Source organism: Ranitomeya imitator, chromosome 4 (assembly GCF_032444005.1).
Source record: "Ranitomeya imitator isolate aRanImi1 chromosome 4, aRanImi1.pri, whole genome shotgun sequence".
In the NCBI taxonomy this organism is placed as follows: Eukaryota; Metazoa; Chordata; class Amphibia; order Anura; family Dendrobatidae; genus Ranitomeya; species Ranitomeya imitator.
In genome coordinates, this window is record NC_091285.1 from 206,721,113 (window position 1) to 206,745,239 (window position 24,127).

The 24,127-nt window shown below is 42.0% G+C and overlaps 1 protein-coding gene across 2 annotated transcripts in view; it reads right to left on the reverse strand.

Annotated features, from left to right (window-relative positions):
- Positions 1-2,812: 2,812 nt before the first annotated feature.
- The window catches only part of REEP2 (receptor accessory protein 2), a 70,490-nt gene continuing 49,175 nt past the window's right edge, over positions 2,813-24,127 (reverse strand). The window contains exons 6-8 of one of the 2 annotated variants that reach the window (XM_069764315.1): positions 21,006-21,153; positions 5,369-5,508; positions 2,813-4,267 (exon numbers count right to left, since the gene is read on the reverse strand). In XM_069764315.1, the coding sequence (XP_069620416.1) occupies positions 4,193-4,267; positions 5,369-5,508; positions 21,006-21,153 (363 nt within the window). In that variant the 3' untranslated portion in view covers positions 2,813-4,192. Of the gene's footprint in view, positions 4,268-5,368; positions 5,527-21,005; positions 21,154-24,127 lie in introns of both variants that reach the window. The other variant, XM_069764316.1, reaches the window with a different exon arrangement.

Genomic DNA, 24,127 nt, shown 5'->3' on the forward strand with positions numbered 1-24,127 from the left:
CGTGTGGCTGAGATGGTGATCTCACAGCTCTGCTCATTCAATCCACCAACTTTTCCCTGGTAATGATCCAGCAGTACTCTCATATACATTGTGAGTCACAAGGCATTAGAGTGAAGGGGACATCAGTTGCTTCGAAATGTTCATCCAGGGAGACTAGTGTGATCAGCTTACTATTGCTAGTTACTGGAAGAAACTTCTACCTCAGCGGTGGTATATCAATGGGAGTAGGCATCAACAGCTAATAGTCATATCATACCAAGTGTCATGGCAAATGTCTGGATTGGAATGGTGGTGACTTACATAATGCATGGGTTGCATCATTGGTATATCTGCAGTCCGGCTCGGATACTCAGTGTGTCGTGACCACATATTCAGACAATGACCGCATCATGAATACAGAATGAAATTAAAATGTGCTGTATATTGCATACAATGTATGAGAAGAATGAACATCAGGAAGAAGAAAAGTTCCCCATCGCCTCCTCCTGGAGTTTCGGGGTTTCTCCTTTTATCAAAACCCCATCTTGGTCTCCCATCACGCCAATACTAAATGTAAACTAAAAAATCAAAATACTAGCAACACTGCAGTGAATAGCTGTCGTTTAGTAAAGCCTTTCTATAAAAAGAAAAAAAAATTAGAAAAACATTTCTGGAATGTTAAAAAGAGTGACTCTGGAAACACAAATAATAAGAACTCCCTATCTACCCATTAATGCCTATGTATAATGACCATATGATAATCCAAAACCTAGTCAAAATAAAAAGCGTTAATAAATTAAAAAAAAAAAATCAATAAATACACAGTAAAATTACTTTATACAATCAAAAGTGCAACTAATCAAATCAAATATCGTGACCCAGCTACTGAATCCGGTAAACATCTTGACAGCAAATTTGCAGAGCAGAGGAATCAGCAGCAGGTGGGCTCCAAGGAGCTTAACAATCAAGGGCTTACCGGCCCTTCTTACTCATGTAAGACTATATATGTGATTGCACAACCTCTAAGAACAGAAGTGACCGTACTCAGCATCTGTGGTATATTGGACAACGTACTGAACTGACAGATCTAGTAACAAGTGAACGGCAAGCGGTCAGTGTGTAAGGATTGCGGAAGTCATGTATTAAGGCTTTTATAGATGTACATATGAAGTGAAGCAACTAAGTGCACATTTGTGACTAGGGAAGAGAGGGGAAATCCAGCCTCCAAGTTATTCTGAAAAAAATCCAAAAAGGTTTCCTGTAGTAAAAACAAACTGCTGCAACTATACAACAGCACAATGAGGGACGCAAACGCATTTCAGACAGGGTATAAGTCAATACAATAAATATTGCATGGCTGCGACAGTTTTTCATGTTTTTTTCTACAACAAAAATTGTTGGATTTTATCAGAATATCTTGGAGGCTGGACTTCCAGTCTTCCATCTTCATTGTTGCATCACGAGTTTTCATGCCTCTGGATTGTGGGTGCGTGGATTCTCCTCCTCTTCTACATATTTGTGAATAGTGTGTGGAACGGACAATCTGCTTATCTGTTCCGTTTCAGGAACAAATGGAATAAGTGCACACAGGAGCAGTGATTATTATGGGTTCTGCTTGGTGTCTATTTTTTACAAGGGGGAAGAAAAAAAAAAAAAAAAAGGATTCATCCATGCAGAACTTTTTCTTCCATTCTAAAAGACGGAACCCAGATGGACCCATAATAATCAATGAGGCCCCTACTCTGTTTGGATAATTGACCCAACACATCACTTATTCTGCTTGTGAGCACAGTCTAAAGGTACCGTCACATTTAGCGACGCTGCAGCGATCTAGACAACGATCCCGATCGCTGCAGCGTCGCTGTGTGGTCGCTGGAGAGCTGTCACACAGACAGCTCTCCAGCGACCAACGATGCCGAAGTCCCCGGGTAACCAGGATAAACATCGGGTTACTAAGCGCAGGGCCGCGCTTAGTAACCCGATGTTTACCCTGGTTACCAGTGTAAATGTAAAAAAAAAAACCAAACACTACATACTTACATTCCGGTGTCTGTCCTCCGGCGCTGTGCATCTCTGCACTGACTGTGAGCGCCAGCCGGAAAGCACAGCGGTGACGTCACCGCTGTGCTCTGCTTTCCGGCCGGCGCTTACACAGTGCAGAGAAGCACAGCGCCGGGGGACAGACACCGGAATGTAAGTATGTAGCCTTTGTTTTTTTTTACGTTTACGCTGGTAACCAGGGTAAACGTCGGGTTACTTAGCGCGGCCCTGCGCTTAGTAACCCGATGTTTACCCTGGTTACCAGTGAAGACATCGCTGAATCGGCATCACACATGCCGATTCAGCGATGTCTGCGGGAGATCCAGCGACGAAATAAAGTTCTGGACTTTCTGCTCCGACCAACGATGTCACAGCAGGATCCAGATCGCTGCTGCGTGTCAAACACAACGATATCGCTAGCCAGGACGCTGCAACGTCACGGATCGCTAGCAATATCGTTCAGTGTGAAGGTACCTTAAGTATCACCTCTACGCCATCTTATTTTCTTGAGCAAAGATGGGAGATTAATGGGCATGACAACAATACGTGTATATACCATGTCCCAGACTCTCAACTCACGATTTACAGAATAATGAGGCATGGCAATACATCTTGTAGACTAGGAACAGGTATGGACATACTGCGGTAACATCTGCTTTTCAATGCTCGGCTGATCCATCTCACGCCATTATACCGGTAGAATGTGGCACTGCCTGGATTATTCCAAAAGTAACTAAAAGCAAAGTATTGATTCTTTGTCTTAATCCACACTACATATTAAGGTTTTTTTTTCGCTTTCATTTTCAGTATAAAATATAGTGTTTACTTCCAATCAGGCTGCATACAAAGGCAAGTGGCAAGCTGTCATTTCTAACCAGGCATACCTACAATCTAGCAACTAATTTAGGAGGAGCAGTGTCGGTCCAGCTTCACAAAGACTATGTAACTATTGGTGGCAGCATTATTTTAAGCAACGTGGAAAATGGAGAAGTGCGGGACATTTTATAAACCGTATAAAGTGAATGTAAACACTAATGCAATTGTCAAAGATCAGTGAAAGACTTCTCAAGCGCAGTTTTGGAAAAAACTGTTCTTTGAAGTATGAACATCAGCAACCTTTGAACAGTACTGCCCCCATAGGCCTGCTCACCACCTGAAAAATCACCTTATCGTAGATGTCATCTAATCTAGTAAGAGTAAAAATATTTATATTTACACTTTTTTTTAATTAAGTTCTCTCAACATTCATAGGTTTCCATCCACCAGAAACCAAGGATTCTGTAGACCAACAACCCTGCAATGTTTAGGGCTTTCATGCCATATTCTCCGATGTTCTCGTTGGTCGCCTATTTAATATACTGTATGTACCTGTGGTTTCTCAACATTGGATGCTGACACAGCCATCCTTGTTGACCTGCAATGTAGTTATTTATCAGAATTAATTTATTTTCTGACCACAATATTGAGTCTTCTATAAGTCACCAACCTTGCTGTACCTGCCATGTTGGTAGGAAATAGACCCCTGATTCTGTCACTTGCTATAATCCAGCATAAAAGGATTCCAGTTCATTGAAAACTATTAAGTATTCATGTATAAATGACTGCCAGGGTCGTTTAGTCTCATCTATACTCTTCTCACTATTTCTTGTGTAGGAACACACTAAAAGCTTTAAGGATAGGTAAGGGATAGAGACAAAATGGCTATCATTTCTAGAAGAAAAAAAAAGTGGCTACTTATTATTTGCACAATTGAGGCCACTGTAAACTGTAACTGTTAGCAGAATACTGAGCACCTATTGCAGTCGTTCACACAAGCCCCATAGATAATTCAGCAGCCTGGGGAGACAGAGTTACAAGTTTGTCTTTTATACGATGCATTATTACTATTTTTCTCGCTAATTTTTATGTACAGATTTTTGTCCATTGAGAAGTCAGTACTGGATGTGAATCTCAGCATAATTAAAAATATCTCAAGACTTGCACATTCTAGAGTGGCTCGATCAAATATATAATTATATGATTTTAATAAACAACCCATGTTGTCTTTTGCGAAATACTGACCCCTGGATGTGGAGAGCTCCTATAAGTAGTCGCCGTTGCTACTAAAGCAAACAGTCCTCCAAAGAGTTTTAAATCAGCAGCGTAAAGGTAAAATCTGGACAGAGACAGGTGTTCATGCCGACTCTCCAGGCACAGCGGTTCCGGTAGTTTTCTTCTTGGGGCGCACCTTTACAGTCTTGGCTTGTGGCTGTTTCAGAAACACAGATGTTTGACTCATCATTTGCAGCAATACATCACACAGGCAGTCCAAAAACATACAAAGTGTATATAGGTTTTGTTTCTATTGTTCATCTGCTTCCTAAAAGCAAAGTTACCCAATTTCTAAATAAAAGTCATTAAAAGTTGCTTTTTGTTTGTTTTGTTTTTTACAATATTACTGCTGTTGAATTTATGGCAAGTCCTTTATTTAGCCAAGTGGTTTGCAAACATGTTACAGGTCTGTCAGAGCTCCTGAAAACTCAATGTGCTCGTCCTCACCTTTCTCTCAGTGTTTAAGATAGCAGCAGAGAGGGAGGACAGGGGTAGTAGATAGGAAGGGTGGAGAAAAAAGGCCACAGAAAAGAGGAAATCAAAGCAAATAGCATGCTAGAAGCTATAATGATATATTTTTGCTACCGAAAACCTCAATACCCTTCAGCCACAGACTTCATATCCAGCCTATATTACTGGGAGAAAAACTCCAACAAGAGAAATATCTCCCACAGTCAGGCGGCAAACTGGAGATCAGGGGGTCTAAAAATGAACGAAGGATTGAAGATTGCAGACTTAAACTTAGTGATAATCTTTAGTTAATAAAATTGCACTAACATGTAAAAATGTTTGTGTCAACAGGAGCCCAAAGTCTTTAAGGCTTGAAAAATCAATTAGATAACCTTGGGTTCTTTCAACCAGTTTCCAGAAGCCTCCTTATCTTTCCCTACAGAATGTTAATATGCATAGCAGGAACACCGTGATCTAAAAGGTCCTCAGCAATTACATCTAGGGGCAGCGAGCCAACAGCAGTGTTTCCTGCCTCCATAAAAATCTGCGCACCAAAATTGACAGAGCACGCATCCATACTGCTAAAGGGCGATGGGGTAAAAGAGTGCACCTTGGGCACAAGAGATTGAACAGGGCGAAATGCAATCAGGCTCATCCTTCTTTCTCCTGGGGAGAGATGGAAAAGGGACTTTGGGACAGTTAAAAATCTTTCTTCTCTAAAATAGAACACAAAGCCTTTGCTTTGTGCAGCAGGTAGCTATAAGATCTAGGACATGCACAAGAATACAAAGTTTTGCAACACACACACCTCGACTTTTGTAGCTTTCTTGACACTTTTGACGCTTGCGGTACGTTTTGGTGCTTTTTCAACAGGATCTTCATCTGATGGTTCTGATTTCACATCTGAATGGTCTACATCTGACTTTACTTGTCGTTGTTCTTCAGTAACTAAACAGGTGGAGGGGGCTGCACACAAAAAGAAAACGTCAGGTCTGGCGTACAGCTAGTGTAAAAACACAACTTTGGGTACATGAATGACTTCGAGGATGGAACTACATGGAACACATCTGCTGAACCTTAAAGGAAGTAAAAGGGAAATGACTGAACTCTAAATGTAAGTCTTTGGCCTCTAAACGAGGTTTACAGGCCATAAGTGACAGTCACAATGTACTATACATGACTAAGTGTTATGCTATAGATAGCATCTAACTTACATCACTGTTCAGCCTGTGACATTATCGTGTAGGACATAGAATGGTAAAGTGTTAAAACAACTGGAACAGAAACTTCAAAATGTCAATAAGGCCAAACAAGTGTTCCTAGAAGAAAAATATGAGGTTTTTTTTAGAAGGGAATAAAGTACCGTAAGCAGAACATCTATTTTCTAAAATATAAGCCGTGCTATGGAGGTATGCCAATGGTAGTAATAGGGAGAGGAGATGATCTCTAAATTATATGAAAGGTCATTTAACTTCTGTCCCCCCAACCTCCCATAGAAAAGGAGTTAATATTGGCAGCTGTTATGGCAATAAAAGATTATTTTCAGCAGTGAACTTCCTGTGATCACTTAATAGTAGTGATGAACGAGTATGCTCTTTGCTTGGGTGTTCTCCAAGTATTTCGGAGAGCTCGGGGATTTAGTTTATGTCAACGCAGCTGCACGATTTGTGGCTGCTAGACAGCCTGAACACATGTGGGAATTCTCTAACAAACAGGCAACCCCCACATGTATTCAGGCTGTCTAGCAGCCACAAATCGTGCAGCTGCGTTGACAAACTAAATCCCCGAGCGCGCCAAAATATTTGGAGACCACCCGAGCACGCTCGGAAAAACCCGAGCAATGAGCATACTCGTTCATTACTACTTAATAGTTGATAATATTTGTTTGGAATAATATGAATGTAGCACACCAGCATTTTTTGTTATCTCCTCCTTTAGCCATATATCTATCAAAAGCACACAGTGCATTAAAATACTTTCCCATTGCTGCCCTCTTCTGTTTCTAGAGCTGCTCCGGTCCTCCACCAGTTCTGACCAGTCGGCTCACACTGTGCCTTCAGGGTGGTCTGGACGTCACTTTGTCAATGTAAGCCTATAAGTGACGGGCCTTCATAGACTTACATCATAAAGGCAATTAACAGACTTAGGTGTGAGCCAGCTAGTCAGAACAGGGGTCAGATGATGTAGAAGAGGACCAAAAAGGTGCTGGAAGCGGTAGAAGACCACAAGCAGGTATGTATGGCTAAGTATTTTGTATGCATGCACTGTTCACATAAAGGATGAGATAAAAAGTAAAAATGTTGGAGGGCTACTTTAATTATTTTCCACATTATGTGGCACCAGGATTCCTGAGCATCGCTACATGTTGCATTATAGGGTAAAGGGTCTTAAGTTAAAAAACAAACACTAAAGACTCCCATATACATTAGACTAAGGTTGGCCTGACCCACAAATATTGGCTGTATCGGCCGAAGTGTGTGAGGAATTCCAGACTCTTTGCTGGCAGATGAAGTCAAGGGAGAGAAGGATTGGGCAGTTTGAATTTTAAAGGGGTATTCCCATCTACAAGATCATATTCAAATATGTAGTAGGTGTAATAATAATATTAGCAAATACCTCCAATTAGAAATGTAGTATAGCTTTTCTGATTCCATATGTCTCTTATGCAGGGCATTGCAGGACCTTAGATGTCCATGGTTATGACCAATAGCAACTAGCTAACTAATTGTAACTATATCAGTGGTCGTAACCATGGATACCCAAGGTCCTGCAATGACTGCACATGAGGAAAGAGACATAGCAAATAAGAAAAACTATACTACATTTCTAATTGCAGGTATTTGCTAATATTTTTATTATTACACCTAACACATATTGGGATAGGATCTTGGAGATGGGAATACCCCTTTAAAGCGTATTGTTATTCAGCAGGTAAGTCACTATCCACTTTAAAAACACATGAACATTCCGGCCACATTCATGTGTAGGGGAGTTAGGATAGTTGTAGTAATGGGGTGCTCACTGTTTAGGAGTTTGGTGCTCTGAAGAAAAATTGAGGTTCAGGAGATTCATCTACCTTCTCCTTTCAGCAGACTTTCACCCATACATATACCTACTAAGCCCTTTGTCCTCAACTCTCATGCAATTATTCAGCTAGATAGGTGTGACTTCCACCTCCTCATTGCACAATACTTCAGGATTATAAGCACTAATGAAATGACAGAGGTTTTCTTGAACTTATATTATCAGGATTATTAATGTCAATTAATCACTAGCATTTCTTCACTGTCTATTTATTTTGGACCCATCTACAATTTGTCTTATTCATTATTTTATGATTTATTACTGATAATATCGCATATGATTGCATGCAGATACATCTTGAAAAAGGCAACTAGATGCGGAAACGTCGATGAAAATTATCTGTATTCATATGGGTCTGAACATTTTTTTCCTGTTATCTTTTGTGTGAATAAACCTTAATTTTTTGAGTGCCGAAGATTTCTACTTTCTAGGGGAGTTAAGAGAGATATCTGATGGCCAAATGAGAGCTCAGCCATCAGCTATCATATGTGTATAGCCAGCTATTGTGCATAGACCTGTTGGGGGACAGACAGGTCCTGTTGTACTGCATCTCCATGGCCAGATTTTCTTTCCTAGAAAAAATTCTAACATATGGTTCCACAACAGCCAATGGGCATGGGAGAAGGCCACCAAAAGGAATGGAAAAATAAGGAATTAATTTTTTACTTTACATCTCCAAGAAATGAGGACAGTCAATCATCTTCCTATCTTGGACACTAGTATCCAGATACTCCTCTAGTTCTATGACATAGATGGATTGTGTGCAGAGCTTAGAGTGTGAGAAATAAGCCAATAAAAAATATAACCTTTATTACTATTTATTTAAAAAGTAACAAACGTCAAATGGAATAAAAAGATGTCTTTTGCAAGTGCTGTAACAGACACCTCACACATGATAAAAAGATGGACGGTACCAGCATGTTATGCAATAGACATCAATGGACAAGCCTAGCTACACTACCATTCTAAATTTTAGGGTCACCCAGACAATTTTGTGTTTTCCATGAAAACTCATACTTTTATTAATCAAATGAGTTGCCAAATGAATTTCAAATCTAGTCCAGACATTGACAAGGTTAAAAAAAAAGATTTTTATTTGAAATTAAAAATTTCTCCTTCGAACTTTGCTTTCGTCAAAGAATGCTCCCTTTGCAGCAATTACAGCATTGCAGTCCTTTGGCATTCTAGCAGTTGATTTGCTGAGGTAATCTGGGGAAATTTCACCCCATGCATCCAGAAGCCCCTCTCACAAGTTGGTTTGGCTTGATGGCCACTTTTTGCGTACCATACAGTCAAACTGCTCCCACAACATCTCAATGGGTTTAAGATCTGGTGACTGCGCTGGCCACTCCATTGCAGATAGAATACCAGCTGCCTGCTTCTTCCCTAAATAGTTCCTACATAATTTGGAGGTGTGCTTTGGGTCATTGTCCTGTTGTAGGATGAAATTGGCTCCAATCAAGTGCTGTCCACAGGGTATGGCATTGCAAAATGGAGTGATAGCCTTCCTTATTCAAAATCCTGTTTACATTGTACAAATCTCCCACTTTACCAGCACCAAACCCACCCCAGACCATCACATTACCTCCACCATGCTTGAAAGATAGTGTTAGGCACTCTTCCAGCATCTTTTCAGTTGTTCTGTGTCTCACAAATGTTCTTCTGTGTGATCCAAACACCTCAAACTTGGATTAGTCTGTCCATAACACTTTTTTCCAATCTTCCTCTGTCCAATGTCTGTGTTCTTTTGCCCATATTAATCTTTTCCTTTTATTAGCCAGTCTCAGATATGGCTTTTTCTTTGCCACTCTGCCCTGAAGGCCAGCAACCCAGAGTCACCTCTTCACTGTAGACGTTGACACTGGCGTTTTGAAGGTACTATTTAATGAAGCTGCCAGTTGAGGACCTGTGACGCGTCGATTTCTCAAACTATAGACTCTAATGTATTTGTCTTGTTGCTCGGTTGTGCAGCGGGGCCACCCACTTCTCTTTCTACTCTGGTTAGAGCCTGTTTGTGCTCTCCTCTGAAGGGAGTAGTACACACTTTTGGAGGAAATCTTCAGTTTCTTGGCAATTTCTCACATCGAATAGCCTTCATTTCTAAGAACAAGAATAGACTGTCGAGTTTCACATGAAAATTCTTTTTTTCTGGCCATTTTGAGAGTTTAATGGAACCAACAAATGTAATGCTCCAGATTCTCAACTAGCTCAAAGGAAGGTCAGGTTTATAGGTTCTCGAATCAGCCAAACTGTTTTCAGCTGTGCTAACATACTTGCACAAGGTTTTTCAAGGGTATTCTAACCATCCATTAGCCTTCTAACACAGTTCACAAACACAAAGTACCATAAGAACACTGGAGTGATGGTTGTTGGAAATGGGCCTCTATACACCTATGAACATATTGTATTACAAACCAAACGTTTGCAGCTATCATATACATTGTTAATGTGGTAAATGACTAGAGTGCATTTCTGAATCATTTAATGTTAGCTTCATTGGAAAAAACTGTGCTTTTCTTTCACAAATAAGGAAATTTCTAAGTGACCCTAAACTTTTACACGGTAGTGTAAGTCACCTCCCCCTCTCAGGTCAATAGAGAGCAATGAGGCACTAAAGTTGTACAAACATGTTTAAAGTGTGTTAATAGTTAAAGGGAATGACAAGTTTCGGAGGGGTTCTTAAACCAAATAGGCAACGGTGGTCAGACAAAAACTCAGTAATGAATAAACGTCCCTAATAAAACATCAGAAGGCCATGACTACCATAATCTGATGTAATAGACACATAAAACACACAGATTATACACATTTCTCACTAAACAGAGAGAGAAAAGGGGATTGACAGTGGTCAGAAGTCCCTTAGAGATTATACTCAATATTTAGTGACCATGCAGCATGAAAATAAACAGGTTTATTTTATTATCACACGTTTGTACATCAAATTTGTTCCCTACTCCCCTTGGGAAGGGGGAGACTCAAGTAAGGTTGTCCATAAATACCAAATGCAGCATATGCAGGTACATCTTTTTATCGTATGTGAGGTGTCTGTTGCAACACTAACAAAAGACATCTTTTTATGGTAAGAGGTTCAATTGCAGCTCTTGCAAAAAAAAGTTTGGCATTTGTTACGTTTTAATTAGGAATAAAAGTTACATTTTATTGGGTTATTTATCACACTCTCTGCTGCGCCGTAACGGAATAATGAGATTTACCATGTGAGTATCACAAATTTACTACTGCTATCTATGACATAGCTGGATTGGTGCACAAGCTGGCAGGGCCACAAGTTCCCATGTTGAGCTTGTGGTTAGTCAATCAATCAAACATAAATGAACTTTGCGAACACATTTTCATCAGGATGAAGGAATTCCCCCCCCTTTTTTTTTGTTTACTATAAAGCTTATTCTCATTTAAGAATATTTAATTATTCATGACTAGCTTAATATTCAAGTAGAATAAATCAGATTAGCTCAAACATATTAACAAATAAATTTACACAGATTCCAAGGATGCGGAGAAGACAAAAGAAAAAGGGTAATGTTGCATCTGTTCAACAAATGTCCACATACCATAACTAGTATATAAATATTCGCCTTTCAAAACGTCTTATATGTTAAAGCATTTCAAAGTCATACATATGATCATTAAGATGTATGGGGACAGCAAAGCAAGATATTAAAGGCTATTCCCATCTCCAAGATCCTATCCCAATATTTAGTGGGTGTAATGATATTAGCAAATGCTTCCAATTAGAAATGTAGTATTGTTCTTCTGATAAGCTATGTGGCTTACCTCATGCCCAAGACATTGCAGTAGCTTAGAAATGTCACTTACCCCAATGCCCTACACATGGTGTAAGCAGCACAGCGAATCAGAAGAACTATACTACATTCCTAATTGGAGGCATTTGCTAACATTATTGTTACATGTTACGGAACCCCACAGCACCTAGAATATGTTGAGTTATATGTATGTATAATAGGTTCCATGTGAGATGCATCAGCCCACAGGCTGCGCCCCTGAGCAGAGGGGACAAGATATCCCGCTTCTGTCCTCCCCCCACCTTTGTAATTCCCACAGTAAATATCGGCAGGCTCCGGCCCCCTGCGGCTATTGTAATGTATGTCTGGCCTGCTGCTTTTCTATTGGTCTGCCCTCTATATCTGTGTGATATAATCTGTGTCCTGTGAATAAAGTGTTGTCAGACTGGAAATACGTGGAGAAGCAGTGAGATTTTATATGCGCCCATGTAACCATGCAATTCCAGCCAGCGTCCTTCATTCAGACTCCAGCCAAAGCAGAGTGGACTTCCTGAAACACGGGGTGGTACTGAAAGAGGTACCCCAGCACAGTTTTCCCCGTTACAATTATTATTAATAAGAATAAATATTATTACTATTATTACATCATTTACATATTGGGATAGGATCTTGGAGATGGGAATACCCCTTTAATGGTTCAGAATACCATTGTTCCAGGTGCAGGATAACATATATTGGTGCCCAAAACAGAGATGGCAAAATTCATCATGAACCTTTTCCCAGCAGAAATTAATTGCTTTCATACACTTAGATATCTGGGAAACGCATACGCAGCAATTTCCTTGTATATTTCTACCATCAGAATTATTCAATTTTCAACCCGATGTGAGGAAGTAACACTCTACACTTAATATACTAGACTTTTCCACAACATCAATCTGGCTATAGAAAAGGCTTGAGACACAAAATCCATAGCGTCCTGCAATGGGCAATGACATTGGATTTTACATTCACTGGTTATTTTTGTGCAGAAATTCTTTATTCATTATTGAAATATGGAAAGCAGAATGGCTTACAATAGATTTTGTAACACAGGGAGTGCACAGTACGTGAGGGAAGACTCCACACACACACACACATATATGCACTCCTCAACATGGATATGGCCACAATAAAAAGCAATGGTTGAGGAACTTTTGGAATCGCAGGACCGAGAGACACATTAACGATATGGAAATAGTGTAAAAAAAATGGAACCAATATTTTCAAAATACGGTATCTTGATTTACTCAGCACAGAGTACAGTAGAGTTCAAAATAACAGCGGTGTGTTCAAATACATGACTTACTCACAAAATCTTTCTACCAGTTTTTATTTCCAGCATTGGGAACATTGCACGCCGTTTTCTAATTCAAAACATGAGGAGAAATGTATTTAATTTTTAACTACTTTGCAGAAAATAAAAAATGAACATTGGGCTGTTCTATAAAAAAAAAATAGTGTCTGCATTTGTCTTTACAAACTCATAATATGTACTTTTATTGAGGATTTCAGATTCCTGTGAATCACTAACCTAATATTTAGTTGCATACCCACAGGTTTTTTTTAGACCTGCTTCACATCTATGTTGCATAGAGTCAACAAACTTCTGGCACCTGTTACCTGTTATTCCAGCCCAGGATGCTTTGACAATATCCACCAATTTTCTGGCATTTGTTGGCTTTGCCTCAGAAACTGAATTTTTTATGTCACCCCACAAATGTTCTATCGGATTAAAGGGAACCTGTCACCCCCAAAATGGAAGGTGAGCTAAGCCCACCGGCATCAGGGGCTTATCTACAGCATTCTGTAATGCTGTAGATAAGCCCCCGATGTAACCTGAAAGATGAGAAAAAGAGGTTATTATACTCACCCAGGGGCGGTCCCGCTGCGGTCTGGTCTGATGGGTGCCACAGTCCAGGGCCTCCCATCTTCTTACGATGACGTCCTCTTCTGGTCTTCACGCTGCGGCTCTGGCGCAGGCGTACTTTGTCTGCCCTGTTGAGGGCAGAGCAAAGTACTGCAGTGTGCAGGCACTGGGCCTCTCTGACCTTTCCGATGCCTGCGCACTGCTGTACTTTGCTCTGCCCTCAACAGGGCAGACAAAGTACGCCTGCACTTGAGCCGCAGCGTGAAGACAAGAAGAGGACGTCATCCTATGAAGATGGGAGGCCCCAGACCACAACGCCCATCGGATTGGACCGCCCGCCCAGGTGAGTATAATCTAACCTCTTTTTCTCATCTTTCAGGTTATATCGGGGGCTTATCTACAGCATTCCAGAATGCTGTAGATAAGCCCCTGATTCCGGTGTGCTTAGCTCACCTTCGATTTTGATGTTGACAGGTTCCCTTTAAGGTCTGGAGATTGGACCATAACCTCAGCTTTGTTGGACTGGAACCAAGATTTTGCTCGTTTACTGATGTGTTTAGGGTTGTTGTCTTGATGAAACACCTATTTCAAGGGCAAATCTTCAGCATAAAGGTACCGTCACACTCAGCGACGCTGCAGCGATATAGACAACGAGCCGATCGCTGCAGCGTCGCTGTTTAGGTCGCTGTAGAGACGTCAAACACAGCAGCTCCAGAACGATGCAGGAGCGATCCAGTGACGTAACGGTGACTCACTTATTGTTTTCGCTGGTTGTTCGCTCCATGTAAAACATTGCTGGCATTGTTGCTTCTGAGGTCAAACATGACGATACACGCCGACCTGACGACCAAATAAAGTTCTGGACTTCTAGCTCCGACCAGCGATGGCACAGAGGGATCCAGATCGCTGCTGCATGTCAAACACAACAAGATCGCTATCCAGGACGCTGCAACGTCACGGATCGTTGTCGTTCTCGTTGTAAAGTTGCTGAGTGTCAAGGTACCTTTAGACAACATGACCTCTTCAAGTATTTTAATATATGCAAACTGGTCCATGATCCCTGGTATGTGGTAAATAGGTCCGGCACCGTAGTAAGAGAAACATGCCCATATCATGATGCATGTTTCTTCATTTCTCTTTAGGTCAGTTTATTTATTTTTTGGCAAATTGTATCCGCTTCAGTACGTCTTTTTTTTTTTTACCGTGGGACTTTGCGGGGACTTCTTGCTAAGTTTAGCGTCACACAGGAGTCTTCTGTCACAGTACTCACAGGTAACTTGAGACTGTCTTTGACCATCCTGGAGCTGACCATTGGCTGAACCTTGCAATTCTGGCTATTCTTCCATCCATTCGAATGGTAGTCTTCTGTTTTCTTCCACGTCTCTCTGGTTTGGCTTTCCATGTTAAAGTATTGGAGATCATTTTAGCCGAACAGCCTATCATTGTCTGCATTTATAAGTTTTACCCTCTCCACAACTATTTAGTCAAAGTACACTGTTCTTCTGAACACCGTCTCGAACGACCCATATTTCTCATGCTTTCATGGAGAAATGCATGTTAAAGGTGTCCTTGCTTCACCATTAAATAAAGGCCTCCTGACTCACATCTGTTTCTTCACAGAATGATTGACCTCACTAAATGAACTCCACGCTGCTATTATTTTAACCCCTTTATGACCGGGGGATTTTTCGTTTTTCCGTGTTCGTTTTTCGCTCCCCTCCTTCCCAGAGCCATAACTTTATTTTTCTGTCAATTTGGCCATGTGACGGCTTATTTTTTGCGGGACGAGTTGTACTTTTGAACAACATCATTGGTTTTAGCATGTCGTGTACTAGAAAACGGGAAAAAAATTCCAAGTGCGGTGAAATTGCAAAAAAAGTGCAATCCCACATTGGTTTTTTGTTTGGCTTTTTTGCTAGGTTCACTAAATGCTAAAACTGACCTGCCATTATGATTCTCCAGGTCATTACGAGTTCATAGACACCAAACATGACTAGGTTATTTTTTATCTAAGTGGTGAAAAAAAATTCCGAACTTTGCTAAAAAAAAAAAAAATTGCGCCATTTTCCGATACTCGTAGCGTCTCCATTTTTCATCATCTGGGGTCGGTTGAGGGCTTATTTTTTGCGTGCCGAGATGACGTTTTTAATGATAGCATTTCGGTGCAGATACGTTCTTTTGATCGCCCGTTATTGCATTTTAATGCAATGTCGCGGCGACCAAAAAAACGTAATTCTGGCGTTTCGAATTTTTTTCCCGCTACGCTGTTTAGCGATCAGGTTAATACTTTTTTTTAATTGATAGATCGGGCGATTCTGAGCGCGGCGATACCAAATATGCGTAGATTTGATATTTTTTTTATTGATTTATTTTGATTGGGGCGAAAGGGGGGTGATTTAAACTTTTATGTTTTTTTTATTTTTTTCACATTTTTTTAAACTTTTTTTTTTTAACTTTTGCCATGCTTCAATAGCCTCCATGAGAGGCTAGAAGCAGGCATAGCACGATCGGCTCTGCTACATAGCAGCGATCTGCTGATCGCTGCTATGTAGCAGAATTGCACGTGTGCTGTGAGCGCCGACCACAGAGTGGCGCTCACAGCGACGGGCAATCAGTAACCATAGAGGTCTCAAGGACCTCTATGGTTACCATTCACAAGCATCGCCGACCCCCGATCATGTGACGGGGGTCGGCGATGACGTCATTTCCGGCCGCCCGGCCGGAAGCGGTAGTTAAATGCCGCTGTCTGCGTTTGACAGCGGCATTTAACTAGTTAATAGGTGCGGGCAGATCGCGATTCTGCCCGCGCCTATTACGGGCACATGTCAGCTGTTCAAAACAGCTGACATGTCCCGGCTTTGGTGCGGGCTCACCGCGGAGCCCTGCATCAAAGCAGGGGAGCCGGCATCGGACGGTATAGTACGTCCGATGCCGGTAAGGGGTTAAACACCTCCCCTCTTTCAATTAATTATTCTAATACCCAGACTCAAAAACCAGCGGATCATGAATGCCGAGTCTGTTTGGTTTTCTTAAAATCTACTGCATCAAATGGTAAATTGTTTGACATGTGGTAATATAATTTATACCAAAAACAATGATTAATCTGGTTAGTCATATTGGACTGCTATTATTTTGAACACTACTGTATGAGCACCACGTGCAGAAATACATGCATTTACACCAGGGCCATATTTGCCACTAGGCACTTGAGGGCACGTGCCTAGGGTGGGGACGATGCAGGGGGGCGGCACCTGAGCAAGGTTTTTTTTTAAAGTTCTGGGTCACCTCCCGCCTTTCCCCCCGCCCTGCCTGCCTCCCACCCACCCTCCTTGAAGACGATACTCACCCTGCTCCAGCGATGCCTGGTCTCAGCATCTGTAGCGCGTCCTGAGTGAGAGGTCACGTGGTACCGCTCATTAAGGTCATGAATATGTGCATATTCATGACCTTAATGAGCGGTACCACATGACCGCTCACTCAGGAAGAAGGTGCTGCCGCGCGGTGTGAGACAGGTGAGTATTAGGGACGGGGGGGGTGAAAGAGGACGGGGAGCCCGGGGCAGAGCCATGGGAGAGGGAGCGTGGGGGGTGGAGAGGTGAGCCATGCATACAGGGGGGGGGGGGGGAGGGGGGAATTATGAGCCATGTATACAAGAGGTGGGGGGGAATTATGAGCCATGCATGCAGGAGGGGGACTGTGGTGGAATATGAGCCATGCATACAGGGGGGGGGGGGAATTATGAGCCATGCATACAGGAGGGGGGGAGAATTATGAGCCATGCATACAGGAGGGGGGGGGGGATTATGAGCCATGCATACAGGGGGGGTGGAATATGAGCCATGCATACAGGAGGGGGGGGGGAATTATGAGCCATGCATACAGGAGGGGGTGGTGGAATATGAGCCATGCATACAGGAGGGGGGGGGGATTATGAGCCATGCATACAGGGGGGGATTATGAGCCATGCATACAGGGGGGAAATATGAGCCATCATACAGGAGGGGGGGGGGGAATATGAGCCATGCATACAGGAGGGGGAGGGGGGAATATGAGCCATGCATACAGGAGGAGGGGAGGAATATGAGCCATGCATATGGGATGGGAGGGAGATGAGCCACGTATTCAAGATGGGAGGGGGGCATTATACAGTATTGAGCATCATGTGGGGTCATTATACAGTATGGAGCATCATGTGGTGTCATACAGTATGGAGCATCATGTGGGGTCATTATACAGTATGGAGCATCATGTGGGGTCATTATACAGTATGGAGCATCATGCGGGGTCATTATACAGTATGGAGCATCATGCGGGGTCATTATACAGTATGGAGCATCATGCGGGGTCATTATACAGTATGGAGCATCATGCGGGGGTCATTATACAGTATGGAGCATCATGTGGGGTCATTATATAGTATGGAGCATCATGTGTGGCCATTATACAGTATGGAGCACTGTGTGGTCATATTTATTTTTGTTTATAATTATTGTATATGAAACAGTGTGATCAGCAGTGCTAAATGGGTGTGGTTGGGACGTGGATATGGGTGTGACTAGTTGTGAAATGGGTGTGCGCCGCAAACTTTATACCTCTTTCCCTTCTTCAAAAGTTGGGAGGTATGGTACCACATTTGCCAGATCACGGCAAGTGCCACAAATCCCATGGGGAATGAATGAGGCCAAACACAGTGTTGCCGTAAGTGATCCGTTACACGGCAGATGCAGAAAGACTGCCCGATCTGCTGCAAAAGGCTACTGTCACATCAGCGATTCTTGCCAAAGTCTATGCCGATAGTGTCATACTCACCAATGGGGGAGGCAGCACTAAAAGTGCCTAGGGCAGTAGAAACTCTAAATACGGCCCTGATTTACACACCTTGGCTGCTTTGAATGAGGTTATTAACGGTTGTCTGAAGAATACCCTTGGGCACGCAAATGATTTTTTTTTTTACTTTCTTATTTAATGCCATTAATTTACACAGCACTTTACAGACTTTATCATCCCTGTCTTCACTGTTGATCACAACCTAATTTCCCTATCAGTATAGGGAATGTCAGAGGAACCCAACACAAACATGGGGAGAACATACAAACTCCTTGCAGATGTTGTCATGGGTGGGATTTAAACTCAGGACCCCAGTGCTGCAAACCAACAGTGCTAACCAATGAGCTACCTTGCTATCCATCAAGAACTACTGCTTGCAGCTCCCTTTTCAACTACCGACCAATGTTGTCCCAGATGTGTTTGATGGGAGACAAGTCCAGAGACGCTGTAGGACTTGTAGGCCAGGCAAGCTGCTCACAGTAGTATGAGCAACATGTGTCCTGGTATTGCCGTGTTGAAAAAAAAAAAAAAATGGCTCCTGGGTCACTATTAAGTTCCCTGTGAATGCTCTTCATGTTATTGCCCACATGACAGAGCGGTTTTAAACCTGTAACTTCCATTTTTCCCTTTAATATCATTAACATGTCTTTTGATTCTGTGATTTCAATAATTCCACAACTTTTCCTTTTTGGTGTTGCAATTTCAATAAATACACAAATATATGCAGATTTTTTTTGTTAATGTGTACAGGTCAGCAGGATTGTGCTCAGTAAACTACATACACTGTCAGGTTAGCGCTGTTATACTGACTAAAGGGAACCTGTCAACAGATTTTGCCGCTATAAGGTGCGGCCACTGACTTTCAGGGTTTATCTACAGCATTCTATAATACTGTAGATAGGCCCCCGGTCAGCCCTGCAAGTGAAGAAAAATAGTTTATATTATACTCACCCGGGGGAGCGGTCCGGTCCGATGGGTGTCGCAGGTCCGGGTCCGGCACCTCCCATCTTCTTGCAACACCGCCCTCCTGCTTCTTCATCGCTCCACAGTATCGTGCTACTGTGCAGGTGTAATTCTCTACCCTGTTGGGGCAGACCAAAGTGCTGCAGTGCACAGGCGTCTGGAAAGGTCAGAGAGACCCAGCACCTGTGCTCTGCAGCACTTTACTCTGCCCTCAACAGAGTAGAGAAGTACGCCTGCGCAGGAGCACGATGCCGAGGAGCGATAAAGAAGCAGGAGGGCGTCATCGCAAGAAGATGGGAGGCACTGGACCCGGACCTGTGACACCCATCGAACCGGACCGCCCCCCAGGTGAGTATAATATAACTTATTTTTCTTCACTTGCAGGTCCGACCGGGGGCTTATCTACATCATTATAGAATGCTGTAAATAAGCACCTTATAGCGGCAAAATCTGCTGACAGGTTCCATTTAAGGTGATACCTGGGTTGATGAAAACCAACTTGTGGTTGTTGTTTAATCTTTATTTGCAGTTTTAAGTTAATGAGATGCTCATTGTCATGACTCAGCTGTCGGGTGACCCGGGACCAGGGCACCCTAGCACGCCTTATTTTCTGGGATACTTCTCAAGGTGAAGATGCCAGGGCCTCCACCATTGCCTTATCTCCTGAATCAGCCCTCTGTCTGTTCCCTTCCCCCACCCAGGAAAGAGGGGAGCTGCCGTGCACCGCAGTGCACCAACCCGACGAACAAGGCAACACGAACAAGGGTAACTGAAAATACCAGGCATACAAATTTTCACTCACATATAACAAAGGAATGCACTGGGGAGTGGAGGACGGGGAAATACCTAAGTACAAGGAGGGAAGAGAATTATCACACTTACAAACCCACGCAACAGTCACAGATAACTCCTCCAAACTCCTCATATAACCACCAAAACACCTCTCCTCCAAGCCATGCAGCACAAGCCAGCTCTGACGATGTATTTCAATCAAGACCCAGATTATATAGGGGATAGGAATCGCTAACCAAGCTCAGCTAAGAGCTTAGACACACCAGAGATCTCAACATGGCCGATTAACCCCTGTTCTGCCAAAATACATTAACACCATTTAAAAAGAAGGTGAAATGCTTTTCAGAGCAGGAGTAGGAGCAATCAAATGCTGCGGTCTTGTGGCTTTTCTCTGTTGCGGTAACCCCATGACACTCATGCTTCGCTATAGATGCTCCTGCACAGGCGCCATTTTGATGAGACAATTTTTTTTTCTTTCAAAATGGCTCCGGCGTTAACGAAGTAACGCGATAGATGCTACTGCACAGACCTCGCCATTTGTGAAAATAGTAGTATGACGTTCCGATGGATGCTACTGTGCAGGCACCGACACCATTTAGCTAGGGAGAAAAAAATTGGCTCCATCAAAATGGAACATGTGCAGTAGCATCTATAGGACGATTCTATGTAGATAGATGGGGGAGGAAGAGGATGGAGCCGTCTATAGCTCCTACTCCTCTTTACATAGAATCTTATCAGTAGTACCTGCCATCTCCTATCTCAGTAATGGGAGAATCTGTCTTCACTGAACACAGATTTTGCCTCAGAACTGAGAATTTTGATAATGACTGATTAATTTTGCTAGAGAATCAAGATTTCTCAGCTAATATGTTAAACAGTTGATTATTTTCCTGTGTATTGAGTATTGTGTATTTATGAAATATTAAAAAAAAGGTAACTCTTTAGGCAAACCACCATCAAGTGACAATCACACTGTATATTTTGTAAGCTTCTATGTTGTGAAGGTAAAAGTGATGACTACCAGAAGACTCTTTTTTCCAAGCAAAATAATGGGGTCATGCATTTCCCCAAACAAGTAATGCATTTCAGTTAACCCATTAGGTTTCTACCTTGATCCATAATGGTCTCCACTAGTCCGCTGGAAGCACTGCGTAACCGAGGTTCTGGACTCTGCAAGTGCACAGCATCATCATCTTGTATCAGAGTTAAATCCTGCATGCTGAAACTCCGCAACTTCTCTGACAACACCCCTTGACCCTGGAAAGAATTCAGAAAAGTCCAATCAATCAACTTCCATGTCCAAACTATTGACATAAAGCTACGAGGGTGATGTATTACAAAAATGTCTCAACATGTAATTTGGAAACATAAAAACAGTTATTTTAAATTTTCCTAAAGTCATTAACACATTATGTTTACAGGGAACCTGTCACCAGTTTTGGAGCCTATGAAGAAACGGCACCACCTTTAACTGCTCCTGTGCTGCATCCCATAAACGTGTCTATCAGCACCCAACTCCCCCAGGATACACCCAAAAATACCATTTGATATTATTTAAGTAAAAGGTGGTCCGGTCCGATGGGCATCCTCACTGTGGTGTCTGTCCCTCTTTGCTCCTAATCACATCTCAGCACTGTGCAAGTGCCTACCTTTGATTGATGTGAATGTCGCTGATCATGTCGCTACGCACTTGCGCAGTGCTTTTTTTATACCCTGCTCACAGTATGGCAGAGCAGAGTGCCCCTGTGTGTTCCTGTGAAGCTACTGCACAGGCACGATATCTAGGTTCGCAATGTGGATGTCCACATCAATCAAAGCAGGAGAACGCGATTAGGAGCAGAGAGGAGGGACAGACGCATCAGTGAGGACGCCCATCGGACCGGCTCACCCTTATTTACATACAGCGTGTGACCATATCATATGGTGCTTTTTGGGGTATACAGGGGAAATTGGGAGCGGATAGACATATTTGTGGGATGCAGCACAGGAGCAGTTAAAGGTGGTGCCATTTGTTTATAGGCTCAAAAACTAGTGAGAGGTCCCCTTTAATCTCTTAAAACTATCCTGTGTACATAATTATTAGGTATGTGAGTTATTTGACCGTATCATCATTTTTATGTATATTTTCCAACCCCAAGCTGTACAGACTTAAATGCTTATTGGATGAAGCAGCTCAGGAGATGTGTAATGAATTACAGTGAAGCCTAAAGAGATCTCCTTAGGGTTTTCTCTAAAACGCTGCATCAAACCTAACTTAATGGAGTCTGACAGCCTTTGAGTCAGCGCATAGAACTTATATAGGCCTCCAAACTATGGAGCCATACTGTGTACATGCTCTGTGCACAGAACTCTGCTATATGCAATGGGGTGTATATTTCTTTCAAATGTGTTATACGCAATTCCTACTTTTTAGATCCCTTTCTCGTCCACAGTTTTAGGGTAAGTTCACACAGGGCGTTTTTGCTGCATTTTTTATGCTAATTTTCAGCTGCTTTTTACAGTATCAGCAAAGCCTATGAGATTTCAGAAATCTCATGCACACACATTGATTTTTTGTGTGATCAGTATTTTGTGCTTTGCTGCGTTTTTTGGACATAGAGCATGTCACTTCTTTCAGCATTTTTTCAGCGTTTTTCACCCATTGACTTGAATGGGTGTTGAAAGAACACAGCAAAAATGCATGTATCATTATTTGCTGTGTTTTTGCTGCTGAAAATTCAAGGACATTAGCATGGACAAAGAAAAAAAAATGCACCAAAAAAAACGCACCTAAACCTGCGTTTTTGACGCAGCGTCTTTCCTGCCAAGAAGATCAGGTTTTGCGGCAGAAAAAAAAAAAAAAAAAAAACAGCAAAAACGCCCTGTGTGAACTTACCTTTACTCACCATCTCCATATTCTCTCAAAGCTACCAAGCTCAAATCTTCCTAGCTTTTTCTTTTCCAACAATTTTATTAATTATAAACTATTTTGGGGGAAGGGAAGCAAGGGAGGGAAGAATGAGGGAAAAGGGAAAATGGATGGCCAAGGATAACCAGGGAATAAAGAGGACTTGGGAGGTATCAAGGTTCACCATGGAACAAAGTGAAAAAGAAAATTACAATTAAAATCACATTTACAAATTATCAAAAAGCAAACAACAAACAATAACGGTACAACAAGGTATAAATTGTACAATGTATAATCTAAAGTCCTCTTGAAGGAGTCCTCGGTTGTGGACTCTACTTCTCCTATGGGGAAAGTTCGTGTGTGAGACTTTAACCCCTTCATGACCCAGCCTATTTTGACCTTAAAGACCTTGCCCTTTTTTGCAATTCTGACCAGTGTCCCTTTATGAGGTAATAACTCAGGAACGCTTCAACGGATCCTAGCGGTTCTGAGATTGTTTTTTCATGACATATTGGGCTTCATGTTAGTGGTAAATTTAGGTCAATAAATTATGCGTTTATTTGTGATAAAAACGGAAATTTGGCGAAAATTTTGAAAATTTCGCAATTTTCACATTTTGAATTTTTATTCTGTTAAACCAGAGAGTTATGTGACACAAAATAGTTAATAAATAACATTTCCCACATGTTTACTTTACATCAGCACAATTTTGGAAACAAAATTTTTTTTTGCTAGGAAGTTATAAGGGTTAAAATTTGACCAGCGATTTCTCATTTTTACAACGAAATTTACAAAACCATTTTTTTAGGGACCACCTCACATTTGAAGTCCGTTTGAGGGGTCTATATGGCTGAAAATACCCAAAAGTGACACCATTCTAAAAACTGCACCCCTCAAGGTACTCAAAACCACATTCCAGAAGTTTATTAACCCTTCAGGTGCTTCACAGCAGCAGAAGCAACATGGAAGGAAAAAATGAACATTTAACTTTTTAGTCACAAAAATTATCTTTTAGCAACAATTTTTTTATTTTCACAATGTTAAAAGGAGAAACTGAACCACATAAGTTGTTGTCCAATTTGTCCTGAGTACGCTGATACCTCATATGTGGGGGTAAACCACTGTTTGGGCGCACGGCAGGGCTTGGAAGGGAAGGAGCGCCATTTGACTTTTTGAATCAAAAATTGGCTCCACTCTTTAGCGGACACCATGTCACGTTTGGAGAGCCCCCGTGTGCCTAAAAATTGGAGCTCCCCCACAAGTGACCCCATTTTGGAAACTAGACCCCCCAAGGAACTTATCTAGATGCATAGTGAGCACTTTGAACCCCCAGGTGCTTCACAA